General features: G+C 37.5%; 1 protein-coding gene across 1 annotated transcript in view; it reads left to right on the top strand.

Annotated features, from left to right (window-relative positions):
* The window catches only part of TRDN (triadin), a 229,340-nt gene that overhangs the window by 61,988 nt on the left and 154,196 nt on the right, over positions 1-13,156 (top strand). Inside the window, exons 7-9 of the mRNA XM_063329689.1 lie at positions 7,487-7,546; positions 10,161-10,220; positions 11,638-11,697. Of these exons, the coding sequence (XP_063185759.1) occupies positions 7,487-7,546; positions 10,161-10,220; positions 11,638-11,697 (180 nt within the window). The remainder of the gene's footprint in view (positions 1-7,486; positions 7,547-10,160; positions 10,221-11,637; positions 11,698-13,156) is intronic.

Genomic DNA, 13,156 nt, shown 5'->3' on the forward strand with positions numbered 1-13,156 from the left:
GGCACTTTCCAAAAATCCACAGAGGAACTGGTTTGGACCAGTTTTCAGAGGTCATGTAAACAAAGAAGTTTCCTGGGATATGTGCAGATTTTTTGCCTAAGAAAGCCTTCTCTGTAAAGGTTAGGCCACATAAAATTTGACGAGCATCTCCCTGATGCACCAGTGCTGTGCTTAGTAGTGGCAGGAGGAAGAAAGAAGGCAGGAGGAAGCATTAAAAATGGTGTGTTTGTATATACATACACCCTCCCTCACACAATTATATTAATTTCTGTATATATTCTTTATGTGTTTTTATAGTATTTTATACCTCTAGTGCTTGCTTTCCAGTTCTGTGTTAATCAGGGTCATCTGGAGTGCCTAGAACTGCTTCCCAACTACTTAATAAATCATGTTGTATGAAAATGAATTTTTTAGGGTATCAGTGGGTTAGCCTGGCAATAATGAACTCAGATCCATTAGCAAGGCATCCCAGTTAAGGTCTTTTCAAGCACAGTGTTCTAAAAACACAAATGATTACTAAGAAGTTATAAGACGCCAGAAAAAAAGCATTCAGGTGTCATTAGTTAAGTCCCTTTATGCATATGCCTGATAATGCAGCCTTTTGTCATACAACCACTTACTGAAGCACATGATAAATATTTTTTTTCTGTTTTTCATTTTCATATTTAGTCCCAAAAATGCATCTTGTATATAGGAGAAACAATTATAAGAAAACATTCTGTCTGGCCTCAAGCTAGCGCATAAAGGCATGAATCTTCAGGGAATTTTACTGTTACCTTCTAAAGTACCTCCAAGAAGCGTGTGCAAATACAATCTTTTATTTGTATGACAGGACCAGAGGAAATGGTCTGAAGTTGCGGCAGGGGAGGTTTAGATTAAATATTAGGAAGAATTACTTTACTGAAAGAGTGGTCAGGCACTGGAACAGCCTGTCCAGGGAGGTGGTGAGTCACCATCCCTAGAAGTATTTAAGAAACATGTAGATTTGGCACTTCAGGGCATGCTCTAGTGGCAGAGATTGTAGGGGTTTTTTTGCGTGTCTGTTTGTTTCGACTCGATGATCTCAAAGGTCCTTTCCAACCATGAAGATTCTATGATTTTATGATTGTTTTTTAATAGGAAAAATCTAGAGGTAAAATGAATGTTTTTAATAGAAGCAAATACCCCAAACAGATTTCAGTCGTCCACCCAAAAATACGGGGACACTAGAGTTTTAAAAATAATTTTAAGTATATTTTTGAATAGTCTAACTCCCTGAATCCAAGACCCAGGATTTACAAGGGAGTTCCATCCGTAAGCTTCATTTTTAAAAGATTGTACTGAAATATGAGGAATAGAGACAATGAATGCAAATCCCAGATGGAAGTGGCTGAAATTATAAAAGATTCTTACAGTATTAAGAGCCAGGCAAACTTGTGCCCTAAAATTTGCTTTTAATTAAATATTTTGATAAACTACTAGCAATTAAGTCCATTTCAATTATTGTACTTAGTCAATTTAATCCCAAAAAGAAGAAATACTCTGAGAAATGATTCAACAGAGCATTTACTCATGCTTAAGAGCACTGAAATTAAATTATTTCGTGATTACGTGTACACATAAGAACAAAGTCACTACAAAATAGGGTCTTTACAATTTATTTGATGTATTAGTACTTTCACAAGGGCCAGCAGCACCTGGGCTGTATAAGCAGGATCTCGACGAGTCAGTGGAGGCAAAGGATTAATTATCCTCCTGTACTCAGCTCTCATGAGACCATACCTAGATACTGCGTCCAGTTCTGGGCCTCCCAATGCAGGAGAGACATCAATAAACTGGGGCGAGTTCAGTGTGGGGCCACTGCAAGGGTCAGTCATGGCTGGAGAGTTGCCCGGAGGGGAGAGACTGAGGGATGGGACAGTCTGTCCTGTCCTCACTCCTGTGAGTCTGGCATTTTGTGACATACACAGAATTTGCAAGGCTCTGAGCCGCTGATGAAGACTGTTTAAGAAGTAGGTGTTATAACTATCACTATTGATATCAATGAAGAAGAGGTAACTACGCAATCCTTTGGCAACAAGGAAGAACAACAATAAAATATATTGAGATAAAAGTAGATAGAAGTATACACTTTCTGTGTAATAGAAGGTCCAATCTGATCCAACTCTCTGATCAATCCAACAATCTGATAATTTCTGATTTTTATGAAAAAATTATGTTAGCAGTTAAATGAATTGACCTGCATTTCTGGAAAATATCTGTTATTACAGCAGGCATTGAGAAGGAATGGGAAAAGGTTGATCTACTGTGTGGCTTTTCCCAAATACTTCACTGATACATTATTGTTGGAGTGAGGGATGGAAGAAGACAATATGATGAGGAAATGCCACCTCAGACAGCCATAGATTAAATCACAGTGATATCAGGACAGATATTCACGTGCCTCTGAATTAGCACTAACCTCTCTGATTTTTTTCAGAAAGTACTTCTGAATTCAGCCTGATTTGACAAATTGATTCCAAGACCTTCAAAACTATTTCATTTATTATGCCTGGCACGTATCAGTCCCTCCTACCTCTACCAACATGCTAATAGTGCCCAACTGATAATGCAAATATTAAACATCACAGAATAAATCTGTTTGTGTTTTAGCATTGTGAGATTATATATTTAGCAATTATGAGATTATAAAGACAAATATAATGTATTCCCATAATTTAATTTGCTGTAGCTGAAGGATAAGGTATTTGACACAGCTGAATAGATAAATAGAGCTGAACCATACAAATCCACAATATACTAGGAACCCAAATAAGTTGGCAAAATTAGCAAGTTAAATGGCATATTAACATTTGACACAGGGGCTGTCCACCCCGATTTCTAGAGGTACGGCTACAGATATACCTGAGTTAACTTTAAACTAAGTAACGTGGTACAGATAGCGATGTAGCTGTAGCGGCTCAGGTACAGCCGTCAAGTATTTATTTAGCTGTGCGGGCTTACAGCAGCCAAGGGTGAAGCCAATGCTGTGGGCAGTTTGGCTACCACCAGTAGCTGTCAAACCTAAATCTCAATTCAGATGGATGTAACACTGTCTGACTGCTGCAATTAAATCTAATTTTAAATTGTACAAACATGTATCTCCTGAGACATTGTTTCGCTCTAATGTAGGCATTTACATTTGGAGTTGAAGGCTAAATCCAGCACAGGGTTAGGCGCTGCTGTGAGCAATGTGTCATGTCTGTTGGCGGCCGGCGAAAATCTGGGCAAGCTCAGAGGCAAGCCCAGTCCCCCTCCACAGGTAACTGAGGTGGTTTGCAATGAGTTCAGGTGCCTCCACAGTTCATTAATTGCTGAAATTTCCTCAGCTTATTGTCCTGGACCTGGAAGCCTGTACTCCACCCCAGATCAAGCCCTTTCCTTTTTTTTTTAAAAAAATATTTTTTTCAGCGTTCCTTCAAGAAGAATTACGTATAGCCATCTAAGGTTACTTTACTTCTGAATAAAAGCATCTACACAGAGATTTAATGCTCTCTGACTAATGCACTCTAACTTCATTGTATTAGTTCATTTATCTTAACTTTCCTGAGTGTTGCTCTGTAGACAAGCACTTAGTCAGTTAGCTGGAGCAAGCAATCTCTGCTTCATGCTTATTGCACTCATCACCTAGCTTTATACTAAGCAGCAGACTTAAGACGTACTCAGACGGAAACTATTTTTACTTCCCTTAGGTATGGAATCAGTGCCTCCTTATTACATCTCTTCTATTTGCACTTGATTTTTTGGGATGGGGAATGTCTCTCTCTCAAATGCTTTAATGAAGAAAAACTAAATTAAATTCCCCTTCACTATGTTTTCCATTTGATGAAAATCAAATATAGTATTAGATGACTGAAATTTGTAAAAATCTTTCATGTATATGTTATACTTCTTCTTTTTAATTTTATGTGAAGAAGGTAGAAATATACGATTAATTTTGGAATACATCGTTAAATTACCTTAAAATTTTCCATTATAAGCTCCTATTTCAGATTATTTATAAATTTACCACACTCCTGTCATTGAGGATGAAATTTTTCATGCTCATCTTTTTGCCTCAGGCTGAATTTTCATTCAAAGTCATATAAAAATGTTTCAGCAATTTTCAAAATCTAGGTTAGTGAAAATTAGGTTGGGGTGTTGTGTTTTTTCCAATGCTAATAACAGTTCATTCTGAGTTTATGCTTTTTTGGTATTTGCAAGGAAGTCCAAGAAAATTTCTATAAGTTGTGGGAAAAATTTAGCTTAGACAGGTGTCATAAAACTATTTTTAGTTATTCTTCTTATTTTTTCTGGATGAATCCAGCATCCTATTTAAAAAAAAAAAAAAAAAAAAAAAAAAAGAGGTGATCTTTTAATTACAAAGTGTGTCATAAAGAAAATAAAATGGTTGAATAAGCAGCTTTAGTTCCAGCATTTTTCAGCTGAAGAGTGCTTGACTTTGCAGCCTTACAAACATTTTTATGCGCTTTCTCTTTATTTTTTATATGCAAAAAAGAAAATCTTATTAACTCTATTTTTTTTCACAGAAACATGGCAATATGGCCAGCCTAGTTTATTTCTAAAACCTCATGCTTGCACCTAAGCGCTGTGGGCTTTAAAAAGGGCATATATTAAGTTCTTTACAAAGAAATTGATATCCAAGTGACTAAATCTGGAAAAGATCTGAGGACAGTGAAGTATTTTCTGTGACAGGGCTTTTAGGACTACATATGAAGCTGAACATGAAAGCATTTCAGAGGGAAAAAACAGTTAGTTAATACGCAAAAGAAAAACCATATTTAAGTTTGTCAGAGGAAATGTGGCCTTTGGTCCCTTCCGCGGACTTGGGTGTCCCTGCTGCACTGTTACTGAAGAGTCAAAAATGGCCAGTCATCACAGCCCTGAAACATGAACCCTTTAATTTTTGGCAACACCTGCCCTCCCCGGATAAGTTTCTACCCAAAAGCCTTTAGCTCTGACAGTGTCCATAAGAGGTAATGGTAAATATTACAGCCTGAGATTAGCAAGCTCTGAGGGTATGGGGATATCAACACACAGGACAGGGCTTTTGGACTAGCCAGAGATCGTCTTCAGCCTATCATTGAGAAGAGAAAAATAGCTTATGCTTATGCCAGCCTTGTCTCTGCTTATCCACATTCCAGGCTCCCTGCCCAGATACACGAAGTTACTTTTCTTTCTCAAGAAGGGGCGAACTGATACCTTCTCCATGTTTTTAGCTTGGAGTCCACACAAATGTTATTGTTTCTTTGCATTTTAGCCCTTTATACCATTCTGATGATGTGAAGGAACCTTAAATTAGATTTTTGTGTCTGCTTTAAGGTCTGCTGACAGTTCAGTTAGTGTTGTTCAAGGCTCGTTTTGTTTTTGTTTTTTTTTTTTTTACCAATGCATGAAGTAGGGAAATGCTATGGAAAATCATAGAATCGTTTGGGTTGGAAGAGACCTTTAAAGGTCATCTACTCCAACCCCCCTGCAACGAGCAGGGACATCTTCAACTAGATGAGGTAGCTCAGAGGCCTGTCCAACATGACCTTGAAAGTTTCCAGGGATGGGGCATCTACCACCTTTCTGGGCAACCTGTTCCAGTGTTACACCACCTTCATTGTAAAAAAAAGTCTTCCTTATATCTAGTCTAAATCTTCCCTCTTTGAATTTAAAGCCATTACCCCTTGTCCTGTTGCAACAGGCACCACTAAGAAGTCGGTCCCCATCTTTCCTGTAGGCCCCCTCTAAGTACTGAAATACACAATAAGGCCACAATAAGGTCTCCCCAAAGCCTTCTCTTCTCCAGGCTTCTCTTCTCCATACAACCCCAACTCTCTCAGCCTGTCCTCATAGGAGAGGTGCTCCAGCCCTCTGATCATTTTTGTCGCCCTTCTCTGGACCCGCTCCAACAGGTCCATGTCTTGCCTGGGCTGAGGGCTCCAGAGCTGGATGCAGAATAGAATAAACTAACACAAGTAAGATATTCTGTGGCTAAAACCAAGATTTCTGTTTGCCAGTCTGTTCCACATAGTTCAGCTGTATATTTTGGCATAGAGACTACAAGGGCTTTTGTCCAATGTGCAGGAGCTCGTGTTTCACTGCCATTGACCATCACAGAGCTATTGTTTGCAAAACTGTGCTATTGCCCCATCCAAAACTGACAACAAGCTGGCTCAAAGTGTTTTGCACAGAGCTAGCACCTGCTAATACAAATATAAGATGTAAAAGCATGCTACAGTTTCTGCAAAAATATTCAATCATCTAAATTCTGCACAGTATAGGGCGAGAGGAGACTGCTTCCCCTTGGCGTGCTACTAGATGTCCTAAAGCAATTGAATGAGTTACAGTCTGTAATTCATTCAATAATACATTGCTGGTGCTGCTGCGTTCTACACAGCCTGTTTTTTCAGTCTAAATTGGTTGTCCCCATTCCTTAAAGGCTTTGAAAAATCTCCCTTCAGTCTCTTTCCACTGTACTGCTAATTGTTATCAACAATAATTTACCTGTTATGACTGGAAACGTATTTGGATAATGCAAGCACATGCAAAACATAATGAAATTAATGAATGTTTGGACTGATTTTTCTTAAAGACATGGGCCTATTTTTTAATGAGGAAATATTTAACCAACCAAAAAAAAATGCTTGCACCTCTGTGAAATGACATTTGCTGCAAAGCTGGTGAAATGAACGTATGCAAAAACGTTACTGGGCTTGTGCATAAAACTCCCAGTTGTCTTCTAGTCTGAGTTGTTTTTTCTGTCATTTACTTGTTGACAGAAACTTGAGTACTGCAAAGAAAATATTTTTTCCCTGAAATTGCAGAACGCTAGTCTTTTAGTGGTAGAGGTTGACAAGGAATGTTTTTGCCTATCTGAACCTTGTGGAATACAACCGTGTCCGAAAACAGGGTCTGAAATTTGGGTGGGCAAGAGAGTCTGTAAGGATTCGTGTTTGCCTGCTTCTAGCGTGACGTGTACTTGGTTGTGTTTTGAACAGCTGCTCCTCCTGAAGTTGCGCTCTGATTAAAAGAGGTGTTTTCTTGTTAATCCATCCTGTGGCTGAAGTAACAGCTAAAAATAAAGAAAAAAAGAGCATGGAAAGCAATATGCTAGCTGTTTTTTGTTAAGAATAGAAAGCAATGCTGTCAAAGACCGAAAATAATTTCCTCTGTCAGAAATCTTAGAGTCAGGGTGCTTGTGTAATGGAACCAAAAGAGATCCCACAGATTAGATTAAGGTTGCTGACTAATCACTTATTTGGCAAAAAGGACTATACATCATCTAGTACCTATGACTCAGAGATAAAATCCATTATTTCATTTTGCAAATATTTTTCCTTGATCATTTTGGTGAAATAATAATAAGCGTACGCAATACCTCCAGATTACAGACTTACTGTGGTTTTTGGTTTTTTGTTCGTTTGTTTGTTTGGGTTTTTGTTTTGTTTGTTTTGTTTTGTTTTGTTTTTATTATTTCTAGTAATTCACAGAGACAAACCTGAAAAACAAGAAAAAATTGAGAGGAAGGAACCCCTAAAGGGTACGTATTCAGCATTTGATGTTCTTTGTCATTTTACCAGTGGTTCAAAACAGTATAATCTATTGACTCGCAAATCCTTCTTGTAAATCCCAATTATGTTTAAGGAAGCAAGAGGTGTTATGAAAGCCAGCTGGAAGGAGAATGAGGATTTTAAAAGCACTTCGAATTCATCACTCTGCAGAAAGGCTAAAATAATATTCCGAGATTAATGAATAAGCTTTTATTGTATTATTAACTTCTGTAAAAGATGCCCAGAGCATAAATTGGTGCCTTTTTTATTCTTCTTTAATAAATCCAAGCATAATATTTGTCTTTGGGAATACGTCTGAGCAAAACATAATGAGTAAATTATAACATAGAGGGCACGGTCCCTGGAGGCATTCTGCTTCAGAGACCTGCCTTAGAAAAAAAATTTCCCCAGAATCATTTCAGAGGCGCTGGAGAGAGGGTGTTAGAGAGGATTTACTAATTTGCTGTTGGTGTATGCCAACAACAAATTACAGATCCGCCTGTTGTAGGAGTCAGAATGAGGATAATGCTTCCTCTCCACCCACGATTCATGAGTTAGCTCTGGGCTCCAAAAGCCACCATCTAGTTTGCCTCTTGTGATGAATTTTTTGGCAAAATGGAATTTTGTTTGAACACACCTACTTGTCAAAACACTTAAAGCCTTCTGAGAACATGCCCTTTACATAAAAATGTGATTAATGAAGTCTCAGACTGGAGGAAGAAACCCATTCTGAAAGCGCAAGTAAGGCAATGGTCATAATAATCACCCAAACAAGGCGAAGACCCAATATCCAGCCACAGCTGATTTATTTCAGACCAAGAACGTGAGTCTCACAACCCAACTGAATATGCACCTTCTTGAAATCTGTGCTTGACTAGGCCTTTCTAATGGTCTGTGATCGGAGCTTTTCCATTTTATATAAATTATTCAAAATACATTGAGTTAGCAAAACTGACTCTAGAGGTTAACGGCAGGCACATAAGTTCAGGTTTCTGTTTGAATATTTAGGACTAGAAAATGGAACAGTGGTAAGAATAGAATTTTTTTCTGAGATTTGGAACTGTGACAAAGCAGAGACTATGATGTCCCATATTAAAACATGAATGGATCATTAAGACTTCTGTTATTTTGTGGAAAACCTGGGAAACTCTTCAATTTGATTTAGGCGGAGAATATATTTAACGTTTTTAAAAGTTTCTTAGAACAGGAAAAAATTATCCCAGCCAATCTCAGATAACCAATGAAGAAAAATAGGAATTATTATACTTACTTAACTTGTCATAACTCCTACTAATATTCTGTCTACCTATCTGTATTTTATCTTAAGGTGAATGTATTACTTAGTTTTGTTTAGTGAACTATTGCTACAAATGCTACTAAAACACTACTGCATGTAGAGATCCTCTGTATTCACCTTTTGAAAGTTTCACTGTATCCCTGTATTTTAACTGCTTATTTTCTCTTGTAAATACATTTCATTTTCAAGATTTAGATAACAGAGAGAGTAAATAACATCCTATTCTAATTTCTAATCAACTTCTGTGATGAAGTTTAGGAGAGTTATCTAATGACACAGAGAATAATTAGAAATGTCTCAGTCACTTAGAAGTGACTGAGTCAGCTATGTCAGGAACTCGCTCATGTATTTTTTCACTATGTTGCTAAAAAAAAGTGAAAGCCTGAAAATTCCTCACCTAAATTCTTTTGCTTCCAGTTAGATATGGTATTCAAGGTACTGTAAAAGAACTTCCTTATTTTTTCATATTTGACAAAGGGAGTTTTGCTGAATGGGGATGAAATCCCTGCAGGATTTAGAGTTAAAGCTAGCTTGCTTTTTCACAGATGATTTTTCTGAAGTGCTCTAAAATCCAAATGCTTATTTCCCCTTGCCTGGAAAATTATTGTGTAAAAACCTAAGAAAAGTGAGTGGAAAATGTTATGTGGCAGGGTGGATAGCATAATACAGTTTCCACTGTCATAATGTTAGCTTTTACTTTGCACATACTGGGCATCTAATTATGTCTCTGAGATCATCCTTGCCAGGGACTGATCTCAGTTAGTGTCCATTACTAGCTATCCATGTCCATTACTAGCTATCCGTATCCATTACTGGTTATCCATTTCAAGCCAGCTGGCAAGTGACAGACGTGTCATTTGTGCATGTGATGCTCTTATGCTCCAGGATTGATTCCAGGGTTTTTACCAGCCTCTGCCTGACAGAGTATGGGGTGGCCCAGGTAATGTCCTCTTTTTAGTGCAGGCAGCAGCAGTTACTGTGAGCTCTGCTTAGTCCTTGACGGTTTCTGAAAAATCTCTCTTCAGGAATGGACAGACAATTGGAAGCAATGATGTTATTGTAGCAAACAGCTGAGGCTCGCTGCCATGGCTTGGGTGGTAAGCAGTACCTTAGCTAGAGCTGTCTGCTCACACCCATGCTACGTGGTATGTGCTGTGCAGATACACAACGGGTATCTCAGGAGTAACAGAGTTTGTCATTTTGTCTCCTAAGGCTTATCTTGGTAGAATTATTTTTGATTCTTAAGTTTTTCCATGTTTGTTTTTTTTTTTTTTTTAATAAATATGAGCACATTTCTTCTTTCCTAGTGACACATAAAGACAAACTGGAAAGACAAGAAAAACCTGAAAAAAAGGAAAGGCACACAGGTAATAATTTAATGTCAGAACTTATTTTACATTTTGTGGTACCCCCATTGAGATCCTAATTGTCTACTCAATTTCTATTTATCTATCCCCTTGATTGGAAAAAAGTGTTATAGAACTTGACAAATGAAATTAATGAGATCATATAAATGTTTGCAGACATACAGAGTAGCATTTTGTATTCCTTCTGCATGTTTTTCATGTTTTTTCCTGAGGAAGGGAGTTAATGTATTTTATACTCTGGATTAGTATAATCTCCCAGTAATCTCTGAGACTTTCCAGCAGTCACAGTAAATACGGTTGCTTAGAGAATATGGTCATCCAGGAAAAACACCTGACAACCTGTAAACAAAGGTAAAGGGGCAGGCCATGTGAAAAAAAATCATTTTAAATACAATACTGAGCAGGGTTTTTGCATATTGCATAGGCATTGAATAGGACAGGACTAATTCGTTACGTAGCTACTTGCAATAAATAGGTATCCAGCACTGCTTTGTCTTCCACAATTCGAACTTTCTTTTGAAACACCGGCACAAGGCTGGAGAATACATAGCAATGCTCATGCATACATTTTTGTGTTCTTAGTATAAACTCAAATGCCGGAGTCAAATAGGCAGCCAAGTGTTTTCACACGCCTGGTCCCTGTAGGCTACCTCAGGGGATACCGACACATACAAATATCAGTTCTGCGCACCCGTGGACAACTTACTGTGTAAACATGCATCGCAAAAATTTAGCAAATCAGAGCCCACATAGGAGAATATTCCAGGCTACCCACCACTCAGTGACTATTGTACAATCCAGGTGTATTCTGAAACCTGAGCCAGAAATCTAGTCACTACAGTGTACTTTATTTCAATTTCTAAAGCGGAAATTAAAAGCAAACAAAAAGCCCCAAAGAGCATTAGTTATAATGCCATTGCAATTAGATTTGTAATTAATTATAGTGTTTAATCATTCATAGCTGGAAAAACCGTTAGTTGTTATGTGGAGTTCAGAAAATCCTTCAGAAATGAACCAAAGTAATAAACAAGAAAGCTCAAAAATAACAATAAACCAAAACAAACCAATGAACACCATTAAAGATATTCAAAACTAATAAACAAAACAAAATGAATGAGTAAACAACTCAAATAAGCATGACTCTTCTTGACTTCTTTCATGGGATTACAGTTGTGCCAGAAAGGCCATTCCTCCCCCAGCTGATGGCAGAGACCTCAGGGTGGTAGATGAGTTTTTGAAAGTTCAAATCACGTGTTTTGGCATCAACAGGAGACAGCAGCAGCTGAATCAATCTTTCTTTCTATGGATAGCCACGGTGCCTGGTTGTGTTTCTTGATGTTTTTTCTCCTTTTTCTCACTTAAAATGCAACATTTCTCTTTTTTAATAGCCATTAATGTTGTTGTTATTTATTTCTAGCTACTCACAAAGAGAAACCTGAAAAGCCAGAAAAACATGAAAAGAAAGCACCTCCTAAAGGTAATTAGTATTAGATATTGTACAGTTTTAGGTTTTTAGTGCTTATATAGTTTGGAAGAGTGTGGAGATGAGTATTTAAAGTATAAAGCTCTTATAGTCCATGCTGTATATTTTTTGGGTGCTCTCACTTTTGCTTGAGCAGGTCTTGATCAGCCCCTGAGGGAAACTTTGCTCAGCGTATATTTCTTGCATAGTTCTCTTGTTTTGATGCACAGACCTAATTATAAATCATTCTTGTGCAGCTAAAGAAATAAGCCTATGATTGTTACATTTCCATTCCTTGATGTCTTTTCCTTCACAATGGGATTCAGTAATTTGCCTGTAAAGAAGGCTTTCTCTTGTGTATCCATTTTCAATCTGGCGCAGACCTAATGCAAGAGTGTTTACTAACTCTCAGTCTGGATCTTCATGATAAGCAAAAATAGATTTTCATTTTCTTGCCATTATTTTTTTGCTATAACATTTTCATTTCAATACATGATTTGTACTGTCCTCCATGGCAGAAGTGGCTTAGGTTAAGATTAACTTATCTACTAATTATCATATATATTCTGAAGCAGGTTCATGTATAAGAGATGATTTTCAGTATTCTTTTGACTGATAATTCCATCTTTAACCATGACTCGGACAGGGGGATTTAAAAATCCAATCAGCTTGCCTCGTTACGCTATTTTTTAAAGTCGAATATTTATTATTGCTTGGCATTTGAAGACATTTGAATGTTTTGTCTGTGAAGTTAGATATTTCTATAATGAAGTTAGGTTTCAGTCTTTGTCCCTTCTTACGTTTACTCAGTTAACTCTTGACAAAAATCCCCTAAGCAATGTATCTTGACATCAGTCTATTATGGCATTCAGATTAACCTGATGATGGTGGGACACATTAATTAATTAGGTTTAATTTGAATCGTGCAGACAATACAGATTCAAACGTAGAAATCAGTCTTTATTGGACTCGACCTTACTCTAAATAGAAATGTAAAACAGAAAGTAGGGAGTGAAGAAAGAGAAAAAGTAGAATGAAGACTTAAAGCCTTGAAAGACTTTGAAAGGCAGCCATTGTCCAGTCTCTCTTGAAAAGGGATATTTTTTCATTTTTTCTACTTGAAAGTGTAGGATTTTTTTAATAAAGTGAAATCACACTGAAGTAATCCATATAAAATAAATGCCCACAGTGTCTTTGTAGATTTGAAAAGCAAATAACTTCCAAGAATCGCTGAGATATTCCTAACGAGCAGCCAGCCTGTTTACCCATTTATCTTCTGCTAGCTAACCAAATAATCGCTTAGAGCTTTATTGTGTTTAATAGCAGCCATGACTCTAGTCACTGCCTGGAAAATTTTATGAAGAATTTGGCCACTTTGCATCTGGGGAGATTTGCTGCTGCGAAGCGACGTGTTACCCTCTCTTGAATAGTTTCCATGTCGTGCGAGTCCCTGTGGGTGGATTCAGTGCATTGG

Source organism: Chroicocephalus ridibundus, chromosome 3 (assembly GCF_963924245.1).
Source record: "Chroicocephalus ridibundus chromosome 3, bChrRid1.1, whole genome shotgun sequence".
NCBI classification, from domain to species: Eukaryota; Metazoa; Chordata; class Aves; order Charadriiformes; family Laridae; genus Chroicocephalus; species Chroicocephalus ridibundus.